General features: G+C 53.9%; 1 protein-coding gene across 2 annotated transcripts; it reads right to left on the reverse strand.

Moving 5' to 3' along the window:
• Window positions 1-281: 281 nt before the first annotated feature.
• Window positions 282-18,686, reverse strand: AIM1L (absent in melanoma 1-like). Of its 2 annotated transcripts, none has more exons than XM_012722193.1 (20): window positions 17,252-18,686; window positions 15,975-17,041; window positions 15,521-15,568; window positions 15,319-15,431; window positions 15,038-15,167; window positions 12,943-13,082; window positions 12,037-12,163; window positions 11,813-11,848; window positions 11,367-11,503; window positions 11,123-11,249; window positions 10,683-10,822; window positions 10,449-10,575; window positions 10,274-10,306; window positions 10,038-10,150; window positions 5,670-5,799; window positions 4,318-4,457; window positions 3,884-4,007; window positions 1,811-1,969; window positions 562-721; window positions 282-473 (listed from the first exon to the last, which is right to left on the reverse strand). In XM_012722193.1, the coding sequence occupies exons 1-20, from the start codon at window positions 18,684-18,686 to the stop codon at window positions 385-387; spliced, it is 4,575 nt and encodes a 1,524-aa protein (XP_012577647.1). In that variant the 3' UTR covers window positions 282-384. The 2 variants fall into 2 exon arrangements, with proteins under 2 accessions (XP_012577647.1, XP_012577646.1); XM_012722192.1 differs by having other exon boundaries at window positions 15,975-17,057; window positions 17,244-18,686.
• Window positions 18,687-24,400: the final 5,714 nt, after the last annotated feature.

Below are 24,400 nucleotides of genomic sequence, written 5' to 3' on the forward strand. Positions count from 1 at the left end.
CCCTCCAGTGAACTATGCATTCCCTGAAGGCGGGGCCCTAGGGGCTGGTTCATGTTTGTGTCCCCAAAGCCCAGGACTAGCCGGCTCTCAGAACATCTCCTTAGGGTGACTGCGAGAACTGCCCACCAGTTAGTCTGGTCCCGGGGCGCCCTCTGGTGGCAGAGGGAGGCCTTACACTCAGCCCCAGAAGTAGAACTAGGAGGGAAGAAGGCACCTGACTGACTGTAAGGGGGACCAAATCCTTACCCCACCCCACATAACAAGGTAAGCAGAAAGGAGAATACCTGGAGAGATATTAGAAAATATCTTATATTACAACAAAAAAATTTATAAAAACATTTCACCCCAGGGAAAGCCTCCAGGGCTGGGGGTTTGGAGGAAAGTTCAAAGCACATGGACAGTCCAGATTTGGGACTCCCTGTCCTTGGCCAGCTCCCACAGCACAGCGTGGTCCCGGTCATAGCCACGGCCACCTGAGGAGGAAAGGGAAGAGGGGGGGAATGGTCAGGGCTGGGAACACCACCGCCCCTACCCCCCTCACCACAAATAATCCCACCTTACCCTTCACGTCGAGGACCTGGCCTTCGAACATCTGACTGCAGATGTGGCCCAGTTCACTGATGCTCCAGGTCTGGCGTGGCAGGCGGCTCTCAGCCCACAGGACCACCTTGGAGCCCATGCTGGGGGGCCCAATCACCTGTAGGCTCATGGTGGGGGCCATCTGAGGCCCCAGGAGGTTGTCAGGCATTGTTCCTCTCCATGAGTACCCCATTAAACCAAGACATGCCCAGCTTTGAGTCTGGCTCCTACACACCATGACCTGGGCAAATATCTCAGCCCGTCTGAGTTCTGGGATCCTTGGGGATGGGAACTCCAAGTTCTGGTTATTGTGAGGGCTCAATATGAGGAACCAGAAAAGGGCTGGGAAGAGATCAGCTCTTCTAGGAAGGCTGCCATGTCTGACTCCCAAAGCACAGGCTTTAGCGCCAGATGGGGTGCTGCATACTTGTTGGCTGTCTAAATTGCCGTTCATTTCAAAAGTACAAAAGAATCTGCCCCACAGGGCACTCTGGGGTTTTATGAGGCATTCAGGGGAAGGCCTTGGCGCAGGGCTGGCACACAGCCACCGTTAACTCTCATTCCAAGTGAAAAGCAAGACCCCTCCAAAGGCCTTCAAAGACCCAGACCACCACCACCTTGTGCGTCTCCTGCCACATTCTCCCTCCCTTACTCTGCCAGCCATTCAGGTGGCCACATGCCCGGGGCCTTTGCCCACGCAGATCCCTCTGCCTGGGACTCACCCTTCACCTGCATGGCTGCCAACCTCCAAGGTCACCTTCTCTTGTCAGACTATGGCTATTCCCGCTTCTCATTTCTTGCTTTATTTTCCTCTTTAGCTCCTAAGTTCCTAAAGTATTTCACTCCTTTGCAAGGTTTCTGCCACCCGCCACTGGGATGTGGTTCAGGAGAGCAGGTGTCATTTTAGTCTTCTCATTGTTGCATTCCCAACACCCAGAACAGGATTTGGCACATAGTAGGTGCTCAGGAAATGCTTGTGGAGTGAATAGGATTAGTGATAGGATCCTAGTACTGTCACATGCTCTCAGAGCTGGGAAATCAACCTTCTTGCAGATGGGGCCCAGAGAAGAGCAAAAACCGGCCAGGGGTATTCAGCCTGCTTTCCGCACTTCCCCAGGATCCTGGTATCTGTGTGCACCTCTCTGTCTCTCTGGTCAAGATTGGGGCCGGTCCCTGATGGGGCTGTGATTGCCCGGGCCCTAGAGTCCCTGCCCCAACCCCGAACTGGTACCTGGTTCTTCAGCAGCCCATCTTCATAGTACCAAATGCAGCTACCTCCGGCTTGAGGCTCAGAGACCACCACACGGCCCGCCTTCATGTCCTCCACGTGGTCCGGCACTGCCAGGAATCCCCCCAGGGCTGCATTCCAGAGGCGGAAATAAACCCTGCGCTAGAGGATGGGGAGCAAGAGTCAGGGCTCCTTAGGCAGGGGTTCTCTGACCTGGACCCTCCATACCCTCAACTCTTGGTCTGCCATTCACGTCCTCCTTCCTGTCCACAAGTGTTCCTTGGCCAGCTTCTAAGTCACTCCTTCCTTCACACACATACACCAAGAGCACATACATAGCACACACCCACACCACACAGTGCCGTGTCCACAGAGAAATCCACAGACATATATAAGGGACACACTGGAAGATATACCCAAAGTCCAACTGCTTTCCCAGAAGTCTGTCTGCTGCAGGTAGGAACACATGGAGACACCGAGACACACACGCAGACACGCACCCAGCCAGGCACCAGACACTTGTTTGCTAAAAGGGTGGAAGCACACAGGACTCCACATACATTCAGGTTGACGCGGTCCCCAGTGGGGAGAGCTCTGAAGTCGGGCTGGAAACTGACACATCTGGCTCTGCCACACATCAGCTGGAGGGCTGGGCGGGGGTGATGATGATAATAATAATGGTCATAGTCACAGGCCTCCATGGTGGCCCAGGGGTTGAGTCTCAGCACTATCATGCTGTCCCAGCTGCCGCCTGAGTTCAATCCTGACCCCCAGGGCACAGCAGACCTCTCCTGTCCGCTGGCTGCTCCCCTCAGCAGTACATTTCAGTAGCTCAGCCTGTTCTGTTCCCCACTCTCTCTGGTGAATCCTTTCAACGACCCCTCCCCCACACCTCTGTCCAACACCCGGGTTATTCTATGCATAAACAAATTTAAAGTAATAATAATCACAGCTAGTGTTTGATGAGTACTTGACCACTCAAGCACCATCAAAGAACTGTACACACAGTATTTGTCTTCAACCTCAAAACAACTGCATCATATACATTAGCTCATTTTACAGATGATAAAACTGAGGTCGGTGGAGATAGCCCTTGCCCATGATTGCAGAGCAAATCCTGTCTACTTCTGGGCTTTTATTTCCCCATCTGTCAAATGTGAGGCTTCAAAAACTCTCCAAGATTCCCCTAGCAGTAACAGTCGGGACCCCCACAAACAGCCTCATGCAAAGAACCCTGCTCCCCCGCCCCGTATCACAGATACAGCAAGCGTAGTCATAAACACACTCAGAGCTGTGTACATACACGTCCACGAGACAGCTCCAGAACACAGACACGCGGGCACTCGATGTCACGGGCACAGAAAGCCTCCCCCGCGCCCGCTGGCAGCCCCCGCCACGCGCCTGCGCACAAATGTGCACGTGCAGAAACTGTCCCGAGCGGGACTACCAGCAGGGTGCTGACCCACGAGGGACGTTCTCAATCCTGTGAACACACACTTACTTTTTAAAAATTGAACGGTAGTAAAAATAAACTTTAAAAAAAAAAATAATTATGAACTAAAAAAAAAAAATTGAACGGTAATGTTTTTATTAAAATATTAAAGGAGGCCCTCCCTGGTGGCGCAGCGGGTTAAAGCACAGCATTGAGAAGTTAAAGTCACTTCTGCTCATGAGTTCGATCCCAGCCTGCCCAGGAGGTGACCACATGGCACGGCAGACCTCTCCTGACCCGCCCTCTGCTCCCCTCAGCAGTGTACTTCGTCGATCTGCCTGTTCTGCTCCCCACTCTGTCTCTAGTGAAGCCTCTCACCGCCCCTGAGCCTCTGGCCTGTACCCCAGTTCTGTTTGCACAAATAAATAAATCTTTAAAAAAAAAATTAAGGGAAAACGATGCATAAAGAACACACATGATTTCTGGGATAAGGAGGAAGTAAAATTTTAAAAAGGAAGGTGACAAAGACTCCATGAGGAAAATATTAAGTAGAGGAATAACGACGTGGCAAAAAACGATAACAAAAGTGCATAAATGCTGAGTTTGGGAAACACAGACAGACTCCCAGGCTACATGTCACCTACCTGCTTGATGGGGTAGAGGGACCCCACGCGCTGGGTCCCGCTGTAGGTCAGCCAGTTGGTGATCTCGCAGCTGCCCACCAGCCACTGGCGCCCCCGGAAGTCACTGTGCTCACACAGCACCCAGCTGGGCCCAGCAGGCCCAGGGACACAGGAGGACAGACAGGCAGGGGGAGGAAGAGGAGGTGTGGATGTCAGCAAATTCTCCACCTTCTCTTCCCTCCGCCAGGGTCAGAGTCCCCAGCCGGGAGGGGGAGGCTGGGAAATAAATTTGGGGCTTATGGGGCCCCAGCTGGGTCCAAGCCCTGGAAGCCCAGAGCCCCTCTCAGTGTGCATCTGCCCTCCCCCTTGGGGCAGGATATAAGAGGGCGGAGGCCATGGGCCTTAGCTCACTCACTAGCAGCCCGCATGCCTGGGCGCCCCCACCACATACCCACCTGCCGCCCTTGATGCGCACAGACAGCACATGGTCATTGAAGCCTTCTGCTTGCAGACTCCGGGCCTCGCCGTGGAGCTCAATCTCCTTCCCCTCGAAGCACTCCAGACCATACAGGAAAATGGAGGGCTCTGAAAAGTGCTGGGGGTTCGGATACAGCAGGAAGGGGTGACGTTACTCAGACATCCAGGTGGACACCCTGATTCCCAAGCCATCCCTCCTGCCCTGCCACAGGGCCTCTGACTCTGGATAATGCCAGCTAGGTGGCCCCCAGATCTTCAGTCACAACCTGTGCTGGGCCCCCCACTCGCCCCTTAAAGTTCCTTCCTAGTAAACAGCCCTGCTAAGAATGGTGATCATAATACTGTTAACTATAGCAGTTCTCATTAATTCAGGGCTTACTACAAGCCAGATTCTGTGCTGAGCCCTCGACCTGATCTCGTAACTTCTCAACAACCCTGTAAGGTAGCTGCTATTCTAAACCCTGCTGAACAGACAGGAAACTGAGGCTGGAGAAGACCCATGTGCTCGAGGCCCCAGAGCTGGTGCAGAACTAGGAACTAGCTCTGCTGTAGTTTGGACTCGGGAGCTGCCTCAGGGAAAACCTGGCTCTGCCTGTACCAGCTCCTGGGTGCCTCAGTTTCTATCTCTGGGAAAAAGAGATGACAGTAGTTATACTGTCCTCTCAGTGACCTGGATCAACCTTTGTCCAAAAATAACTTATGCAAAAAGGTGTTTTTTTTTTTTTTTTTTAAGATTTATTTATTTATTCGTTGAGCCCTTGAGCAGCCTGTCACACGGCCTGAAGCACCCCCCAGCTACTGTGCTTACGTACCCCTGCCACTGGCCCGGCCAGCCAGTCACCACATCCCACCAGCCCTGGTTCCTCCACGAGGCTGTGTCACCTCCCCGCTGCATCACAGCCCCAGTCATCACGCCTGCTGTGGGGGCTGTGGCTGCGGCCACACTGCTGGGCCCTGCCCTCCACTCCCGAACCTCCACCTGGGCAACCCGGCCAGTCCCCAGCTGACCCGGAGAGCCAGTCCCTCCTGTCCCTGCACCACTTCTGCATCTAGACACACCATGTCACACTGTACCCTTCCTGTTCGCGTGACCCAGGGATCCCTGAAGGTGTCTGGTTTCTGTCAGTGTCTGCAGGTCCTCTCTCAGCAGGTACTCGATACAGCTGAAGGGGCTGAACTGGCTTTGAAGCCTTTGAGGGGATGGGGGTGGCCCTAGGGAATTCGACCCCAGCAGCCCCTTTTCAACGACAAGAGGCTCTGTATCCGGGACATCCCCAGCAGCACCGCCCAGAGGTTCAGAGATTGAATGGAACCGGACGGGGGCACTTACCAGGGGCACCTTCCGGAGAGAGCCCAGGACTGTGGAGGTCAGACAGCCCATGGCCGTGAGAGTGGGGAACTCGCCCTCAGAGAGAATGTGCTGGTTACCCTCAAAATTCTGCTCATCAAACAGGATCCAACTAGGAAGGGGAAGAGTAAGGGGAGGTGAGTGGGTGTCTCAGCCTGTCTTGTCCTTGGCTTTCTTAGGTCCCCTGAGGTACCAGAAGAGTAGAACCAGACTTGATGTGATCCCCCAGTCAGGGGTCAAGGAGGAACAGGCTCTGCAGCAGCAGAGACCAAGGGCAGACTTAAGACAGGACTAAACGAGTTGTGCGTATGGAGAAAAATCTGGCAACACAAGAAAATCTTCATGCACAATCATTCAGCAATCCCATTTTTTGGAATCTATCTCAAGAACATCCTTCAGAAACATGAAATGACACATACAGCTCAAACATCCCTCAATAAGTGATTGGTTGACTAAGAATCTGGGGTATAATATAGCAGTAAGTAGGAATGAGAAAGAGAGTTAAAGGGATATAAAAAGACCTCCAAATTAGTTAGTGAAAAAAATGAGGCATATAACAGTGCTCGTAGTATGCTTCCTTTTTAAAAATTGATATATAATTTGTACATGATAAAATTTACTATTTTAAAGGTTACATACAGTTTAATGGACCTGTAGCACATTCACCAGGTTATAATATGCTTTTTGTGTAAGGAAATGGGGGGATGAGGGAAATAAAAGACCTTTGATTTCCAAAGTTATATGTCATTTTAGATATGAGTATATTTCTTCAAAAATCAATGGTGGACATCTGTTCCCCATTGTGTCTCTGGTGAGTCTTCTCACCTCCTACACCCCTGGCCTATACCCCAGTTCTTCTATGCATAAATAAATATATATTTTTAAACATTGCCTTTTCTTTACTGACTTGGATTCTATTGTGTGTGTGTGTGTGTGTGTGTGTGTGTGTGTGTGTGTGTGTATAGAAGACCAGCGTGTGGTGCAGGCCAGTGGTACAGGGTGTAAGAAGATTCATCAGAGACCAAGTGGGGAGCAGAACAAGTGAATCCACTGAAATACACTGCTGAGGGGAGAGTGGGCAGGTCAGGAGAGTCTGCTGTGCACTGAAGAAATAAATCTTTTTTAAAAAAAAGAGGGGGCGCTCCCTGGTGGCACAGTGGGTTAAAGCACAGCACTAAGAAGCTAAAGCCACTTCAGCATGAGTTCGATTCCCACCTGCCCCGGAGGTGACCACATGGCGCGGCAGACCTCTCCTGACCCGCCCGCTGCTCCCCTCAGCAGTGTACCTCATCGGTCTGCCTCTTCTGCTCCCCACTCTGTCTCTGGTGAAGCCTCTCGCTGCCCCTAAGCCTCTGGCCTATACCCAGTTCTGTATGCACAAATAAATAAATCTTTAAAAAAAAAAAAAAAGAAAAGAAAAGCGGGCCCTCCCTGGTAGCACAGTGGGTTAAAGCACAGCACTAAACATCTAAAGCCACTTCAGCATGAGTTCAATCTGTGCCCCAGAAGTAACCTACATGGCGCGGCAGACCTCTCATGACCCGCCCGCTGCTCCCCTCAGCAGTGCACGTCATCTGTCTGCCTGTTCTGCTTCCCACTGTCTCTGGTGAATCTTCTCACTGCCTCTGAACTTCTGGCCTGTACCCCAGTTCTGTGTACATAAATGAATAAATCTTTAAAAAGAAAAGAAATGGTGGACAAATAAAATGTTAAAAAAGTGAGTAATTATGGGGGAGGGAGGTAAGCTATTTGTTTTAAGTCTTTTTTTAAAGATTTATTTATATATACGTACAGGAACTGGGGTACAGGCCATAGATACAAGAGGTAGAGGATTCACCAGAGACAGAGTGGGGAACAGAACAGGCAGATCTACTGACATATACTGCTGAGGGGAGCAGCAGGCAAGACAGGAAAGGTCTGCTGCCCCATGCCATGTGGGTCGCCTCCCTGGCCGGGGATCAAACTTGTGCTGCAGTGGCTGTGGTAGCTTTATAGTGTTGTGCTTTAACCCCTTGTGCCACCAGGCCATTGTTTTAAGTCTTGACTTTGGAGTGACTATGGAACAAATGCTTGTGTCACCTCAAAATTCCTAACCACAATGGCCTTGGGGAGGTAGTAGGTATAGATGAGGTCATGAGGGGGTGCCCCCAAGGCAGGATTAGTGTCCTAATAAGAAGAGGAAGAGACAGGAGTTCTTGTTAGCCAGGAAGAGAGCCTTCACCAGTGAGCAGAATTGGCCAGCACATTGGACCTCCCTGGCCAGGGAGCTGACCCACATGGTGCAGCAGACCTCTCCTGTCTCACCCATTGATATACACGGCCCCTTGGCTGTGTATATCAGTAGATCCACCTGTTCTACTCCCTGCTCTGTCTCTAATAAATCTTCTCATGTCCTTCTCTCACCTCTGGCCTATACCCCAGTTCTTTGTATGCATTAAAAAAAAAAAAAGAAAAGAATTGGCCTTGGACTTCCCAGCCTTCAAAAGCATGAGAAAATAAACTCCTGTTGTTTAAGTCATTTAATCTCTGGTGTTTTTTTATGTAACCCAAGGTGACTAACACTGCAAACATTTTATGTAATTAGAAAGTTAGAATTGAGTAAAAATGAAAAAGTTATTCCTAAAAATTAAAACAAATAAACCTAACTGACCTGTGGCATAAGTATACAGAAAAAAAGTACTATTTCAAATGTCTTTAAAACATACCTAATGGGATATAGATGACTGTTCTGAGGGCAAAAAGAATCACACAGAAGTCCCAACAGCATTCGGTCTTTCTCTACTGCTTATAGTAACATTAGTATTATAATTCTGAAATAACTAGCATGAAGGTTTTAGTTTTGGTCTCTACATAAGTAGCATTTCCTGGGGTTGCTTAGGAAATGACGACTCTAGGTTTGAGGGAAAATGTACAAAATGATAATAGAGCATTTATTATATCAGAAAAATCAAGGAAGTTATTTTAAAATAATTGGGGTTACATCAAAAAGACCCAGGAGCCCATTTGAAGGGTCCCATTTGCCAAAGATGAAACAATATCAGCACAAAAGAATAATGACTCTAATACAGCTCTAGTGGGCTAACCTCATTTTGAAGCCCTGGGACCGGGGCGGGGGGGAGGGGGGAGTGGGAATCCTAAAGAATTCAAATCCCAGGGTCAGTATTAGAGCATTTCAACGACAAAAAAATCCATGAGTTCATAACTATAGTTAAAAAAGTCTTCACTGATCAGCTTTGGAGGGTTCTAAGGACCAACTGAGAAACTATTCTGAAATCTGAGAAAGAGAGAAAGGTGCAAACATTGATCCTTAGTAAAGAATCAAATTATTTTTTCTATAGAAGCTATTTAACAGAACCAAAAGGTCTATCTTCCATTTTCTGAAAGCTCTATCTTTCATTTTTCCTTCATAGAAATATTTCAGCTAATATATATAGCAGGAATAACAATAATTAGAAGATGATCATTTGTAACCTATAAAAAAATAATGTTCTAGGCAATTATCATCAATGGGTGCCTGAACACCATTAGGTGAAAGGCAAATGGGACTCTTACAATGGAGGACTCTTAACATCATCACATGAGGGACAACCAGACACACACATCGTGGCGTGATTCGCTGGGAAATGCTTGCACCACCTCTACAAAGCTTTCAAAACTTTGTGTCTAGAGCTCTCAGTTTGCAGGAAATGCTGGGGACAGAGGAACAAGTTAAAAAGACAGCAGCAGGAAGGAGCCAGCCCCATGTAGAAGATATAAAACTTAATGGGACAAATTATTTTCTTCAAGCAAATAAATGGTGTGAAACAAAGAGAAAGGGAGGGAGACAGTTATCAGTAACCAATTTGACCAAATAAAACGCATGGGTGTGTTTGGATCTTGAGGAAAACAACTTCACAAGCTTTAGTTGCAGCAGAAATCTGAACATGAACTGGTAATTAGGTAATATTAATAAATGAATTTTATTAGCTGTGATAATACCTGTACATACTTGAGGAGAAACAAGTCCTTTCTTACTAGAGATAGGTATCAAAATATTTAAATGTGATATTTCATGTTGGGTTGGGGATTTTAAATACTACACTAAAGGGGAAAAAAAAAGTAGAGGAATAAGTGAAACAAGATTGGGGTGCTTTATACTATGCAACCTACAAGCCTTACTTTTTCCATTAAAAATTTATCTTGCTTTCTTTTAAGACTTAATGGCTAGGGACAGAAATAACTAATCTCAAGGAGGCAGGAGGAAGGAAATCATTGGAAAGCTAGACCCTGGTCCTGCAGCCCGGATTTCCAAACTGAGTTAAGCCCTTGGAGCACGCTCCCCTCCCCAGCTCCGTGCCCCCGCGAGCTCACCTGCCACCGTGAACGCGGCAGGACTGGGGTTGGAAGGAGAGAGGCAGAGAGGTCTGGTCATCCTCGAAGGAGATGTGCTCACCCAAGAAGTCGGGGCCATTGAAAAGCTGAATCTGAGGAGCGAAGGGAAGAGAGGAGAGTGAAGGAGGGCCATGGAGTAGGTCTGGAGAACCCGGAGACTGGCGGTAGGTTTGGACCGAGGGAAGAGGAGACACAGGCCATCACCAGCTCCTTACCTTTGAAACAAAGCGCAGATTGTGCTCCCCGACCTGAAGAGAGGAACCAACGTTTTCAGACTTCAAGAGACACCTCAGGGCTTCAGGTTTCAATTACTGAGCCTGGGCGCTGGCCCCGCCCCCGGGGCTGGCCCCGCCCCGCGGAGGCCCCGCCCCGCAGCTGGCACGCACGCACCTGCAGGACCGGCTGCAGCGAGGCGAGGGCGCTGTTGCCCGCGCCCCAGTCGTCGCAGTTGCGGTACACCCCCTTCTCCAGTACGTACTGCTCCCCGCAGAAGCCCACCTCTTGATAGGCCACCCACCTGCAGGAAGGGCAGGGCGCGGGTCAGTAGGAGTAGCCCTCAGTTCCTCGGGCACCATCCCCACCCGCCTACCCAGTTCCCCAGGTGGGGGGAGGGGGCTCACTCACACGCCGCTGAGCACGTGGATGGCCTGTGTGTGGGGGCCGTAGCGCGCCAGCTCCACGTCCGGTACGGCCTCGCTCACCTCCACGTGGTGCCCCTCGAAGTCCATGGCCTCAAATAGCACCACAGCCGGGTCCCCAAAGTCCTGGGTCCCAGGGACAGTCAGGTCTTTATCACCCACTGAAGGAAACCCCCGGGGGTGCCCAGACCCCTGGGACACTGCAAATCTGAGGGTTTGGGGGTGAGGCCCTCGGTGTGGCTTGGGAAAGAGCAGCTGGAGGGAGAGCGACTAGACCTCGGGAAACACTCCAGGTGCTCTGAGGAATGGGCGGTGGGGGTCAGGAGCCGGGAGGCGGGGGTCAGGAGCCTTCCCCCAACGCATCCTACCAGCGGCAAGTCTGGCTGTGGCCAGGGGCAGAGGGGTGTCCCACTTGTCCTTGCTTACCGTCCGGATGACCCTTAGGGAAGTCAGCACCTCGTCATAGCCTCCCCAGTGTGACCAGTCAGCGTATTCCCCTTCTTCCAGCAGATACTGGTGTCCTCGGAAGCCCTCCTTCTCGTAGCCCACCCAGCTGGGGAAATGGGGAGCTGGGTAAGACAGCTGCCCTCATGCCAGGCAGCCCAGCTCACCCCTGAGGTCAGAGGCCAGTGGGGCCGATGAGGTAGGAGGAAAGGCCTGGAGTCCTCACCAGCCTCCCAGAACTCGAAGGGACCCCACTGAGTCCAGGTGGGGGCTCTGGCTGTCCTCTGGCTGCTGAAGGTTGTAGATGTCTCTGCTCACTTCCCAGCTGCGGCCCTGAAAGCCTGGAGACTCATATACCACGGCCTGGAAGAAGCGGGGTGGGTATCAGACTGGAGGGAGTGATCTGGACCCAAACATTCCCAGATAGCCCAGGCAGGCTCTGCTTAGCGTCAGCCCAAACTTAGCCCTCTCTCACCCTCACTGGGCCCCTAGCCCTCACCTCACTTCTGTCTCTTCACTCACCCCAGACCCACTGAGCCCATAGAGTCCTACCTTCCCACACTCAGCTTCTGGACCCAGAGCACGCCTCTCCTGTCTCCTAGACCAGGCCACAGTAGCCCCCCAGCCCCCTACCACCCAACGGCCTTCCTTAGCCCTGAAACCGAGACTTACCTTGGGCTCCCCTGGCTTCTCCACACTTGGGCAACCCTGAAGAAGAGATAAAGCTGAGACCCCAACCTGGGGCATTAGGGGGAAGATGGTGGATCCCATGTCTTCCTTCTCCCCCACCCCTTAGTCTAATTCCCTTTGTCCATTATCCCACTTCCCGTAGGAACTCCCAGGCCCTGCCTCTCCCCCAAGGAAGGGATAAAACTGCAGGACCACCTGCTTCTTACCAGTTTCATGGGCTTCAGTGAGCCCATGCTGGGGTCTGGAATACCCCAGACCTCTGAGGAGGGGTATTCTCCAGGCTCCAGGATGCAGGGGGTGCCTTCAAAGAAGGGCTTGGGGTACAGCAGCCACCTGGGGGATGGCAGAGAAGCAGTTGTACCCAAGATGCCTAGGGACACAGATTGGTGGATGAAAGGGAATATTTTGAGGGGAAAAGGGAGTTTGGGGCAAGAGACCCCATCAAGGGGACTCAAACATTTAAAGCGCCATGATCTGCAGTGGCCACTCCCCTCCTCTGGCCTTCACTCCTCTCGCCTCTAATTCACACAGCAGCTGGAGAGTTCTTTCAAGCGCATGTACCTGCTCACAGACCCCTGCACTCAACAGCTCCCCTAGCCTCACGCTACAGCCCAACTGCACAAAGAGGAGGTTCTGCCCTCCTCCTGGGCCTCACAGCCCCCCATTTATAACCTCATTGCCCAGACTGAACTTCTGAAGCTTAGCTCTCCCACCTCTGTGCCTTTGCAGATGCGGTTTCCTGTTCAATTTATGGAATATGTGGGGATATCTACCCCATGCCAGGCACTGCTGTAGGCATCAGGGATACAGCAGTAAGCACAACATACAAAATCCTTATCCTCAAGAAGCTTAGATTCTTCTAGGGCCAACTCATCTCAGTGGAGACATCTCCTCCTCCAGGAAGGCTGCTCTGACCTCCCACTAGTGTGATGCATCCCTGTACCCCCACAAACCTGTGCTCTCTCATCCCAAAACTCTGCATTGCTCCTGTTTATTTGCTTCTCCCTACAGTCAACTAGACACTTAAGGGCAAGGATTATATGCTGTCACCTCTGTGTCCCCAAACCCAGCACAGTCAGTGTTCAGTGAAAGGCTTCCCTGCCCAGACTCACAGTCCTGCAGAGACAGTGGCAGACGCCACCTGCAGGGCCCCCTCCAGGCACTGGGGATCCTCCAAGGCTTCAGTGAGCTTCACTTGCTCCCCCTTGAGGCCCTCCTCAGAGTACAGGGTGATCTGTGGGGTAGCATAGTCCTGCAGAAGAAAGGAACAGGACAGTGAAACGTCAGTGCCTCCAAGACTGTAACCACTAGCACTTGTCCCCAAGTCTGTCCAGCCAAGGCTCTAGCGGGCTTCTGGAAACCTCTGTGGCTGTATCCCCAGAAGCCAGGAGGCTAGCTGGGGTGTTTTCTCTAGACCAGCCTGAAACAAAAGTCCTTCCCTGTCCCACACTAGACCTTTGAGGCCTGAAACCAAAGTTCCCAGCCAAAGGTGCTTGCCAAGCAACAGTGCCCTTTGCCTGGTCTCTGGCAGGCCTGACTCCCAGGCGGTGGAGGGTCGGGCAGGAGAGACAGTCTCCTCTCTGTGCAGGTGCTGCCCTGTCCAGACCGACCTGCACGGCCCCTCACCCCACGAAGCCACACCCTCGGCAGGCTGGTCCTTTCTCACAGGACCGAGTTGCTCACCCCTGCGCCAGTGTCTATGAAGCATGTACTGAACCAAGGCTGTGCTCAGGGCATGCCCGGCCCCGTCTCACTGAGCGCTCCCAATGGGAGTTATTACCTCATTCGCAGAGGAGCGTGGGCTCAGCCAAGCGCCCGCCTGCAGGCACACAGTGGCAGGCAGGGCCGAGGACTGAGCGGCAGGCTAGAGCAGCAGGCCGTTCACTGCTCTGCCCCGCGCCTCCCCCAGGCCCGGGCCCAGACGCAAGCCTGATCGGGACCCAATCAATGGGGGTGAATCAGATGAATCCAGGGCCGCCTGACTTCAAAGCCCTTGTTTTTCTTTCCTACCTCATTACCTCCCACACGAAGATAAATTTATTGGGAGAAGCTCACAATAAATTGTCCACAAACATCTGAGTGTTTCCCTGGAGAGGCTTTGAAAACTCTGGTCCCCTCTGCCCGGTGGGCCGCTGCCCTAGTTAAGACTCATCAACCCTTGTCCTTTCTTACCAGGAAGGTTGCAACAGCTCTGAAGTTGTTCAGCCTTTCACTGCCGAAAACAACAACTCAAAATGCCTAACAGATCCTGCCCTCAGTGCTACTGCTTTCTCTCCTGGGTCTCTGGTGGCTAGGCGGTTTTGTCACCTTGATTTCAGTCATTTGTAAATCGGTGTCATGAGCAATATTGTTTGGCTCCTACTTTACAGATCTGACACTACAATATCACCTTTACATAGAAGGGTGATATGTTAGACCATTACATAATAGGTTTGTGTATTACTGATAATAAAAATAATAAGCAATATTAACATATACAGTATACGTATGTATATATATTAGCCTTTTCAAGCTACGCCTCCTCCTTCAAAATTCAGAGGTGCTCTCAGCTGGAAACCACAGCTCTCGCAGGTCTGTCTCCAGGATCCCTATCTAGTCTTTTCTCTTGGCAGCCAGATGTTCATAAATCCTTAATCTGGCTATGTGCCCTTCCCACTTTAAACCCAACCCTTACCCCAGCTTGAGCACGAGTCCTATAGGGCAGAGAGCAGGTCTCCCTTATCTACCCATTGCCTGGCACAATGCCTGGCACAGCCTATATTAAAAAGTACCCATGAGCAAAGGGATGAAGAGATACCCTTGGTCCCTTGGGTCTGACTGTGGGCCTGAGAACCTGGGCCCCTGGGGCGGGGGATACGTGCCCACTTCCACCCATTTCTTTAGTGCTACCAGAATCTTCTCCAGCACCAGCTCACTCTCCCAAGATGTTTTCCCAAAGTGGGGCTTGGCCTCTGCCTGGCCCCTGCCTCCCCAAGCCAAGCTGAGTACCCACCAGGACCCTTTCTGCCCCCAGTTGGCTCAGGGGTCAGGAACCCAGAAGACAGTCCATATGAGTTCATCGGGGAGCTCGGTCCACCGGTCTGTCCTCCCCAGCCCCATGATCGCTCTCTCAGAGATCCCAACTCCAGGTATAGAGGCCGTCTCTCTGCTCGGGGCCCGGCCCTGGCCCGGCCAGGCTATATCTGGCTCCCATCCCCAGCCACTCACCCGGACAACCCTCCTCAGGGACCCGATGCCTTGGGTGCTCCACGCTGACCCACTGGCTCCGAGTTCTGCATCTCCTTCAGGCAAGACCAGCTTCTGACCTTGGAACTCTGGGTCTTTATAGAGTATCCAGCTGTGGGCACAGAGACCCACGGTCACTAGGCAAGCAGAGTGTGCAGCATAAGGCGGACTCTGGCTTGTGAGGGGGATTCTGCCAGGCTGACCAGGCCACTTCCCAGTGCCCACCCTTCCCTGGGTTCAAAAGCAGGACATGGCACACTCACCAGCCGCGAATGACCTTTACAGAAGCTACACGGGCCCAGGCGGAGGCATCAGTAACGTCTTCCCAGACCTCCCTGCTGCTGCCTCGGCAACCGGGCTCTGAGAAGAGGACCATCTGGACAAGGCACAGGGAGGCCCTCAGCCCTGATGCCGCACCCCCATCCACCCTCCCTGCCGTCCCATTCTCTTGCCCCACCCTCCTACCTTGCCAGGCCTGGTGTTCAGCTTGGTCTGGGTCTTCAATGCTGGGCTCTGGAGTAGAGGGTGTGGATAAGAAATCTAGAGATGGTCTTCTTACTGCCTCCCCACACCTGCCATAGCAAGGATCTCAACCTCCTATGGGCTTCCACCCCAGAGCTGGCCCACAGAGGACGCGGTACTTGTTCCCAGTCCACAGGGGCCTCAGCGCCCTGGCCCAGAAGCTGGGTGTGTTGTCCCTCTTCCCCAGCCTCCCCAGTTCACAGCCACCAAGCCCTGGAGACTCCATCGTGCAAATCTGCTGTCTGGGTAGAAGACAGGCCTGGAGAGGTGCCCTGGCACAAGTCACACTGCACAAGGCCTCGGCCCAAGCCCCTGGCCTGAGGTTCTCCTTCCAGTACCATGGTCCTCACACCCAAGAGGCAGGCACCCTCCCTTGCTCCCCCAAGGCCTCACTCACCCACCCCTCCAGGGGCTGGGGACATTCAGTCTCCTCCGCTGGTGGCCTGTCGTTGCAGAGCAGAGTCAGCTGTCCTGGTGCCTTCTTGAGCCCCGGTGGCTTGTGGGGTGGCAGAGCGGAGAGTTTTATGCCCAGGGGCTCCAAGGCAGATGTCTCCTTGCTGGTAGACATCAGACTGCTAAAGAGAAGGCTGCCTCCAAGGCGGGACATGGGCCTGCTGCTGGCTTGCCAATCTGGCCCCAGCTCTGGGTGGGGGCCTTTGGCGCCTGCTACATGCTTCTTCATCATTTCCAGGGGGGAGCAAAAGACCTGGGGGGACCTGGCAGAGCGGGACTCCCAGGGGAGGCTGGGCTCAGCTTTCTCCTGCTTGTGCTGCAGCTTCTCCTCACTGCTTAGATAGGGGTTCTCTATTTCTTCCTCCTTCTCTTCCACTTCCTCCTCCTCCTTCTCTTCCAGTGCTGGCACGTCCAGTTGAGGACCGGGTCCCAACACCCACGGCACAGACTGATCCTCCTCAATGGCGGGCAGCGTGGCATACATGGCTAGGTAGGAGGAGCGTGGAGCCCGTGGCAGTCGATGAGTGCGAAGGATCTCTGGGGTGTCCATGTTCCGAAGGGTATCCAGGAACATCTCCAAGTCACTGGTCAGAGCCACCTCCTCCTCCTCCATTGATGGCTCTGAAAGAGTCTTGCCCTCAGTGGAGTCAGCGACAAGCTGGGACCTCAGGTTGGTCTCTGTTCTCACTGACACGGGGGCAGAGGCATCCCCTGGGCTGGGAGGCATCTTGTCCACAGAGGGGGGAACAAGGAGAACAGCAGGACCCTGGACATCCTCTTTTTGAGTGGGAGATGAGGTGGGGCTCCCTTCAGAGCCCCGATCAACCTTATCCTGTTTGGGAGATGGGATAACAGAATCAGGCAGATCTTGAACAGTCTCTTCCTCAGTCAGGGAAGTGGCCAGGCGCCCTTCAAAATCCTGGATAACCTCTTCGGGAGAGCTAGGGCTGCCCTCTGGGCATTGGACGACCTTGGTCGGCTTGGGGGATGAGGCAGTAGGAGCATCAGGCCTGGTATCCAAGAAATTCTCCAGGGCAGGGGTCAGGACCACCGCGTCCTTCTCCCTCAGTGACCCAGGGGGCATCTTGTCATCAGTGGAGTCGGGGACAAGTTGGGGCCCTAGGCTGCTCTCTGCACCCATCAGCAAAGTGGCAGAGGAGCCTTCTGGGCTGGGGGATACCTTGTCCATTAAGGAGGCAGGGGCAGGGAGAACAGCAGGATCCTGGACAACCTCTTTCCGGGAGGGGGTTAGGTCAGTAGGGCCCTGTACTATCTCTTTCTGGTTAGAGAAGACAGAGACATTTTCAGAGTCCTGAAAAACCTTATTCTGTGGGGAAGATGGATCAGAGAGACCCCTTACGCTGGAGACAGCCTTCTTTCTTACAGAGGATGGAGCAAGAGGTTGTTCAGGAACTGTAACAACCTCGATCTTCACCCTGGGCAGGATGGTGGTAGCAGGGGGCTCTGTGAGCCCTTCCCTTTTAATAGAGGGTAGGGTCTGGAGTCCCCTGGGTTCAACAGTCAACAGGGTCCTGGGATGAGTGGGCACCACAGGCTGCTCTGGGAGGGGAACCGGTTCCAGGGAAGAGTGACGGCTTTTAAGTCTGGGTGAGGAGGGTATGGGTGTGTGGCCCTGGGAGGAATAGTGAGGGAGCAGCTTGGAGCAGGACCCTCCCTGCACCCTTGGGGTCTCATGGGCCCTGGCATCCAGGGCTCTGCCCTGGCCTTGATCTGGGTGGGCTGTAAGGAGATCCTGGTCCTGAGGCAGGTGGCCACCCTCCAGGATCCCCACAGGGGCCAGGGCAGATCTGTCTTTTGGCTCTGCTGTCCCTGTCTCATCCAGCTGCCCCAGGATGGCTCCTGCTGTGCTGCTCAGACCCGGGCTCCTTGGCACGACAGCCGTGGGCCGGGGAAGCCGGCTGGCAGGGGAGCCACGCTCAGCAGGCACCAGGCTACTTAGCAGCTCTATGGCCTGACTGTGGCTGGGCGAGCCCTCCGCCCGGGGGCTCACGACCACTGTCCGCACCGTGCGGACAGTGTTGCGACCCCTTGGCAGGGCCTCTCCTGGTGTGGACCCCACAGTCACAGAGCTGCTCACCCGCCGGTCCACCTGCCCCCCCACCACTGTGGTGGTCCGCACAGTGCGTGTCACTTGCCGCACCTCATGGCGGCTCCCACTGAGGAGACTCACACCTGGGTGGGGGCTGGGCTCACGGGGCCCATGCAGGGGCACCAGAAGCTCAGTCTTGGCCATGGCTCCCAGGCTCGGGGCCTGAGTCCTGGGGTCCGGGGAGCTGCCGTCACTCTGACCCATGGCCTCCTTGGGCTTCCCCACTGGCCTTTTCTCCTTAGTGGGCGGTGAGTACTTCCTGGAGTAGACGGGTGTATGACTCTCAAAGCTCCTGGAGCCAGGCCCATCCTGGGGGCCCTGGTTCTTCACAGTTTCTTCTTCCCATACATCGAAGCCATTGATTTCCTCTCGACGGTAGCTGTACAGGTCCTCCCGGTCGGCTTCCATCCGGGCCGCTGACACCAGGGACACCTTATGAAACTGATGTCTGGTCTCTTCCTGAGCAGGGGGCCGCTGTCGCCACATTAATGTGGCGCTCACCACTCGGGCCTCAGCCCGAGCCAGGGGCCCACCTGCCTCCTCCATGTCGGGCCCCGGCGAGCTGTCCTGAGGTGTCCTTGGCTCGCTGTGTTCCAGCTCCCTGCAGAAGTATCAGGAAGAAGAGAACAAAGTGGGGGGGAGGTCTGAGGGTAGCTCTCCACAATCAGTGGCTGCCCCTGCCACGGCCAGAGGGCAGACCTCAGATAAGTCACTCGCTCTTGTAGATGTCTGCTTCCTGTAAAATGGGCCTGACACTGCTCTCCCACCCTCTCCTCACTTTCAAGTGGCCCATGGCAGTATCCTTCAGGCAGTGAAGCTGAGGCCCGAGCCTGGAAGAAGAGGAAAGGAGAGCGCAGGAAGGCTGAGGGCTCTGATCTCGGCCTGTGGACGGGACTGCCCAAGGAGCCCTGGATCTAGTCCCCAGGAACAGAAAACCAGCACCCTCTGACACTGGCCCACAGGAGGGAAGGGAAGGAAAGGCGGGCCTCGGCCTCAAGCAGAGCGGGGCGCCCTCTGGCCCTGCCACTCACTCACTAGCCAGCCATTCACGGGCAGGCCACTTCTTCCCTTGAAGCTCAGGGCCCCCAGCCATGAAACGGGGCTAACAGGAGTATGTGCTTCCGAGGATTACTGTCAGGGTCCAATAAGAGAGAAAATGAAAATTTGCTTTAAAAATTCAAATGCTGGCTCAGAATTCCCACAGGGCCTTCAAGAACTGTGCCTGTCCCTGGCTGCTGGCTCATGTGTGCTAACGTGAGCAAGCAATGCTTCTGTTGAGCATACGTGTACCCACCAGTGGGCCTCAAAGGAGCCCCCTGTCAGGACACAGTGCAATGGACCTGAGCACACCTCCTCTTCCCCACTGTACAGATGAAGAAACTGAGGGCTGAGAGCAATGACTGACCCAGGGTGACTGAATTGCTAAGCGGCCACACTGCAGGTTGAATTCGCATCTGAACCCCTGTCCAGGTGTCTTCTCACCTGCTCCCTCAGCCAAGCCTCTGGACACATCCTTCTATTCTGTGATCGCTCCAGCACCCAACTTCACCCCTCGGAGGGGAAGGCATCTGATTGCTTTCTGAGCCTCCTGTGATCTCTCTGGGCCACCCTACCTCCTCTACCAAATGGGGACTAATAATACAGCTGCTTAGGGAGACCTCTAGGCTGCCAGAAACTCCCCAGTGACTTTCTGTTTTAATAGTAATAATAAAACAATGACAACAGCAGCTGGCAGCAGCCATATGCACTGAAGGCTTAGTCTGTGCCAAACACCTTTCCATCCATCATGCTGCTGAATCAGCAAAAGAAACCCATCCATTTGATACCTCATAAAGAATAAAGTATTCATTACTAACCTTCCCATTTTGCAGATGAGGGAAGAAAAAAAGGCTCAGAGAGGTTAAGAAACTTGTCCAGAGTCACACAGTAACAGTAGATACTTATACCCCAGCCCCCAGCTTAACCACCATACCAAACTCCCTAATGTATTCATCCGGAGTTATTTTTAAAGGTGGCCCCAGCAGTGGGGCCATCCAGAGATCCAGCCTCCACTCTGACTTCCAGGCTGCACCAGGGACCCCGGGGGGGGCCACTGCCCACCCCTAGTGTCAGCCTCAGGGCAGCCTATCTTCCCTTCTGCTCCTCTTCGCCAGGGGGCACCCCCAGAGCATCATAAGGGAAATTCAGGCCAGAAATGGCCTCACTGCCCCCAAACTCCTCCCCTACCTCTATCTTCCTCCCTCCCAAAGAGCTGGTAGAATCCAGAACTTTGACCCTACCCCGTGGCCCCAGCAGTGACTCAAGTTTTATGAAGGGCAGAGATGAAAAGGGCTGAGGCTCAGTGAAGCCTGACCTGACTCCAGGACCACTGCTGGTGGTGGCAGCGAGTGGCCTGGCCTCGCACAGGGTCTGAGTTGGGGGCTTCGGGGGGGGGGGGGGCTGGTGACCAAAATGGATTCCTAATCCTTTCCCCAGGCCAGAATTACTGAGAGCAGGACTGACACCTCAGGCAATGGGTTGGAGCTCCTTGCTAAGCTCTGACCAGATGCACTGTCCTCACTAAGGAGCCTCTTTCTTGTATAGAAACCCTGTCTGCCTTGTGGGACTCACACCCATGAAATGTCACCCCCTTGCTGATCCCCTCACCGAGTCTCCTCTCCAGTTCTGAATGACAATTATAGCTGCTACCATTCACTGAGAGGCCCTGTCCCTGAGAGTACTGGGCAGTGCCTGGATTTAAGTCATTCATTCACTCACTCTGCTAATGGTGTTGGGTGATGTGCTCGGCCCTGGCTAGGCTGATACACAGCCAACTTTCCCATCAAAAGTGGTGTCTTAGAACCACCGGGGGTCAAAGTCCTGGACACGAAAACAGACATCTGGGCCCTCTCTGGTGGCTCAATGGGTTCAAGCACAGCTCTATGAAGCTCTCCACAGCTGCTGCAGCATGAGTTTGATCCCCGGCCAGGGTGGGGGGGTGACCCACATGGCACAGCTGCTGTCTCACTGTCTCCTGTCTCACTGCTGCTCCTCTTAGCAGTGTACAGCCAATCTGCCTGTTCTGCCATTATAGTCTGTCTCTGGTGAATCCCCTGCACCTCTGGCTTGTACCCCAGTTCTGTATGGATTAAAACAAATCTTTTTTAATTAAATTGTTTTTGCAAATTAAAAAAATATTTCATTTATTTATGCATACAGAAATGGGGTATAGGCCAGAGGTGCAGGGTGGCAAGAGGATTCACCAGAAACAGAGTGGGGAGCAGAAGAGGCAGATCGACAGAGTACACTGCTGAGGGAATCAGTGGGTGAGATAGGAGAGGTCTGCTGTGCCATGTGGGTCACCTCCCTGCTCAAGGATTGAACTCAGACTGAAGTGGCCACGGTTTGGCTTAGCTTTGCTGTGCAACGCTCCATCCCACTGTGTCACCAGGGAGAGCCCAATAAATAAATCTTTAAGAAAATAAACAGGCATCTTCAGTCTACATAGGTTTTAGAAAAGCAACAGAAGAGTAGTTTCAAAGGCAGCCACTGGTAATCAGATGAGATATTGTCAATGATCGCCCACCAATCAGAATCCAATGCCTTTCTCAACCCAGCCCTGGGCCAACACCCTGACAGGAACTCATTCCACAAGCATGTGGTCATCTGCTTCTACTTGCATACCTGCAGGGACAGGGAGGTCACCATTTGACAGTTGATCTATCCCATTCTTGGACAGTCATGACACTAGAATTGTCTTCAGACTGTGCCTGCCTATAGCTCCCCCTTTTTGTCCCTGCTCTGAAGACAACACCCTGATGACCCAGGATGACTGTCCTCAGCCAGCAGAGGTACCCAGTCCCAGAGCCCTCTCATCTCCTGGGCCCTAGACCAGAGTAGATTTGTTAGCAGGGTGACCTATGACCTCCAAATAAGGTGTGTGAAACTGGGAAGGGAGAGGCTGAGGAGGGGGCGGGGGGAGTGTGGGAAAGAGCCTTGTCTAACCCAACAAGTCCTGGATTCTCCCTCTTACCTGTGAGTCACCCCCAAACTAGGCCAAACCAGTCCGCAGGCCCAGAGGCCCGCAAATGCATGCTGTGTCACAGGCACATACAGACACAGGCCCGCAGGTCCCACAGGCACAAAAACACACCCAGGCACCCAGACTCACACAGGCAGAGGCACACACACAGCCACAGCTACAGACACCCAGAGACACACAGACATGCACGTCACTCGCCTGGGAACACCAGACCCGATGACACACACGTGTGTGTGGGTCACAGTCCACACACATGGTCATTTCACAGCCCAAGTCCCCCCTCTTGGAATTCGCCTGCACCTAGACTGACACACGATGCACGTCCACACATTCCTGCTCACCATCCCTCTGTGTCCCTCCTCCCCATGACCCAGAGACTCCTCCCTAGAGGGGACACAGAAGAGCGGTATCCCTGCAGGTCCCCTTCCTCCCTCTCCAGTGAGCCCAAGCCAGCAGCCTGAGCCTTCTGCCCCCCACAAAAGCCAGCCAGTGGCAGGTGGACCCCAGTGCCTCCAGGAAACCTGCTCCCTCTCCCCTCACTCCCCCCAAGGCCAGCTTCCTGGGCCCACCTTCCCTCTCTGTGCCTTTCTCTCAACTGGGACACCCAAGGAGGCCCCACATCTCCCTCTGCCAGAGGACCATAGATCTACCTCCACAAGGGCAGAGAAGCCCTGAGTCCACACGGCAGCCACGCTCGGCCCTGCCCTGCCTGCGCAGGGCTGCCCAGGAGGGCAGGGCACAGAGGTGGTAAGGGCACAGGTGCCTGGCGTTCAAATTCTGGCCCCTTCACCTTCTCATTGGCTTTGGGCAAGGGATGAAGGGGTGAAGCCTCTCCTAGCCTGAGATCCTCTATTGTAATCAGGGGTGGGGAGCAAGATTAGTCCTGCTTCTTTGGGTTGTTGCAGGGATTAAACAGAATTATGCTTCCCAAACAAGCCATGCATGGCAGACACCACTGTGCTCACTCAGAACTGCTCAGAGCTTGGGGATCCCTTCCTGGTGGTCCTGGGGGGTCCCATGTCTGCCCTCTTAGTGTGTTTTCAGGGACCCACCTCTCTGAGCCCACCAGGCAGAGCTGGGAGGGTCATTTCAACACAAATAAAAACCGAGGCTTGGGAATCTGGGTGCCTGTGCCTGTGGCCGCCAACACAGCCAGGCGGGGTAATTATCGCTGCGACTGAGGCTTATTAATAAGCATCCCTGCTATTTTGGCGGCCCGACTCTCTGGAGTTCAAAGCACGTCCCTGTCACCACCTCCTCCTTCCTCATCCCCAGCAACCTGCTAACTAGACAACTCAAGACCCAGAGAGGTTAAGCAACTTGCTCCAGGACACCCAGCACTTTGGGTGGATGCCTAATCCTAAGATGGCTCTGTGGCCCCCTGAACAGGGCTGAGGAGCGGTGAGTGCTGCTGACAAGGTGGCCCTCCCCCATTCTCTCCCTGACAGAACCCCACCACCACCTCAAAGGAGGTAGGCAAAGGAGGAGAGCAAAGGAAGGTTCCAGGAGGTAGCCTGGAGCGGAGGGAGAAGAGGGCAAAGTCTGCCAGGAAGGGGGGTGGCAGAGTCATGCTCAGGGCACTGAATGAATGGGCCTTGAGGTGGAGAAGGCTGGAGACAAGGCGGAGACCCAAGGAGGGGCACCCCGCCAGTCTTCCCTCCCGCTGTTGTCCCGCGTGGGGACAGGCTTCTACTCACCGTGTGTGTGGGGACCCAGGCGTCTGGCTGGCCTGGAGCTCCTCTCTCTGGGCAGTGCTCCCCAGATGTGGTGGGGCTCTTAGCCGGGGCTCCCGGGGCGGGTCTGTAGAGTACCCCGTGATGGGGCGGGGCTCCTGGGGAGGTTCCTGCCAGCCCCTGGATTCCTCAGTGCCGCAGGGGTGGGGAGCTGGTTGGGCCGGTTTGGGCTCCTCTCCGTCCTCCCTAGATGCCTGTCTGCGCTCCTGCAGGATGACTGTGATTTGGTAGCGGGTCCTCCGGACAGTGGGACGTTCTTCTAGGGTCTGGGCTGGCACGTTCAGGGCCAGCCCTGGGGTGTCAGGCTCGCCCTTTGTCCCCTCTTCTGTGAGGCAGCTCACTGGGTGCGGTGGTGTGAATTCCAGGTTGCTGGGTAGCTTGGGCCTCAGAGGGACCTCTGGAGCTGTGGCAGGGGGACAGGTACAGAGGGACCCCTCTTCCAAGCGTCCACCAGCCGGCACCAGACATGAGTGGCACCCATCGTCAGCAGGCTCTGTTGAGTCCAT

Source organism: Condylura cristata, unplaced genomic scaffold (genome assembly GCF_000260355.1).
Source record: "Condylura cristata isolate star-nosed mole 26May11 unplaced genomic scaffold, ConCri1.0 scaffold00008, whole genome shotgun sequence".
Taxonomy (NCBI): Eukaryota; Metazoa; Chordata; class Mammalia; order Eulipotyphla; family Talpidae; genus Condylura; species Condylura cristata.

Excerpts from the sequence above, each read along its gene's own strand:
- AIM1L (XM_012722192.1), bottom strand. The coding sequence starts at position 18,686 with ATGGAGGAGGCAGGTGGGCCCCTGGCTCGGGCTGAGGCCCGAGTGGTG. Across the intron at positions 15,168-15,318 it reads GTAAAGGTCATTCGCGGCTG|CTGGATACTCTATAAAGACC; the intron begins GTGAGTGTGCCA and ends CTGTGCCCACAG. Across the intron at positions 10,576-10,682 it reads ATCCACGTGCTCAGCGGCGT|GTGGGTGGCCTATCAAGAGG; the intron begins GTGAGTGAGCCC and ends CCCTTCCTGCAG.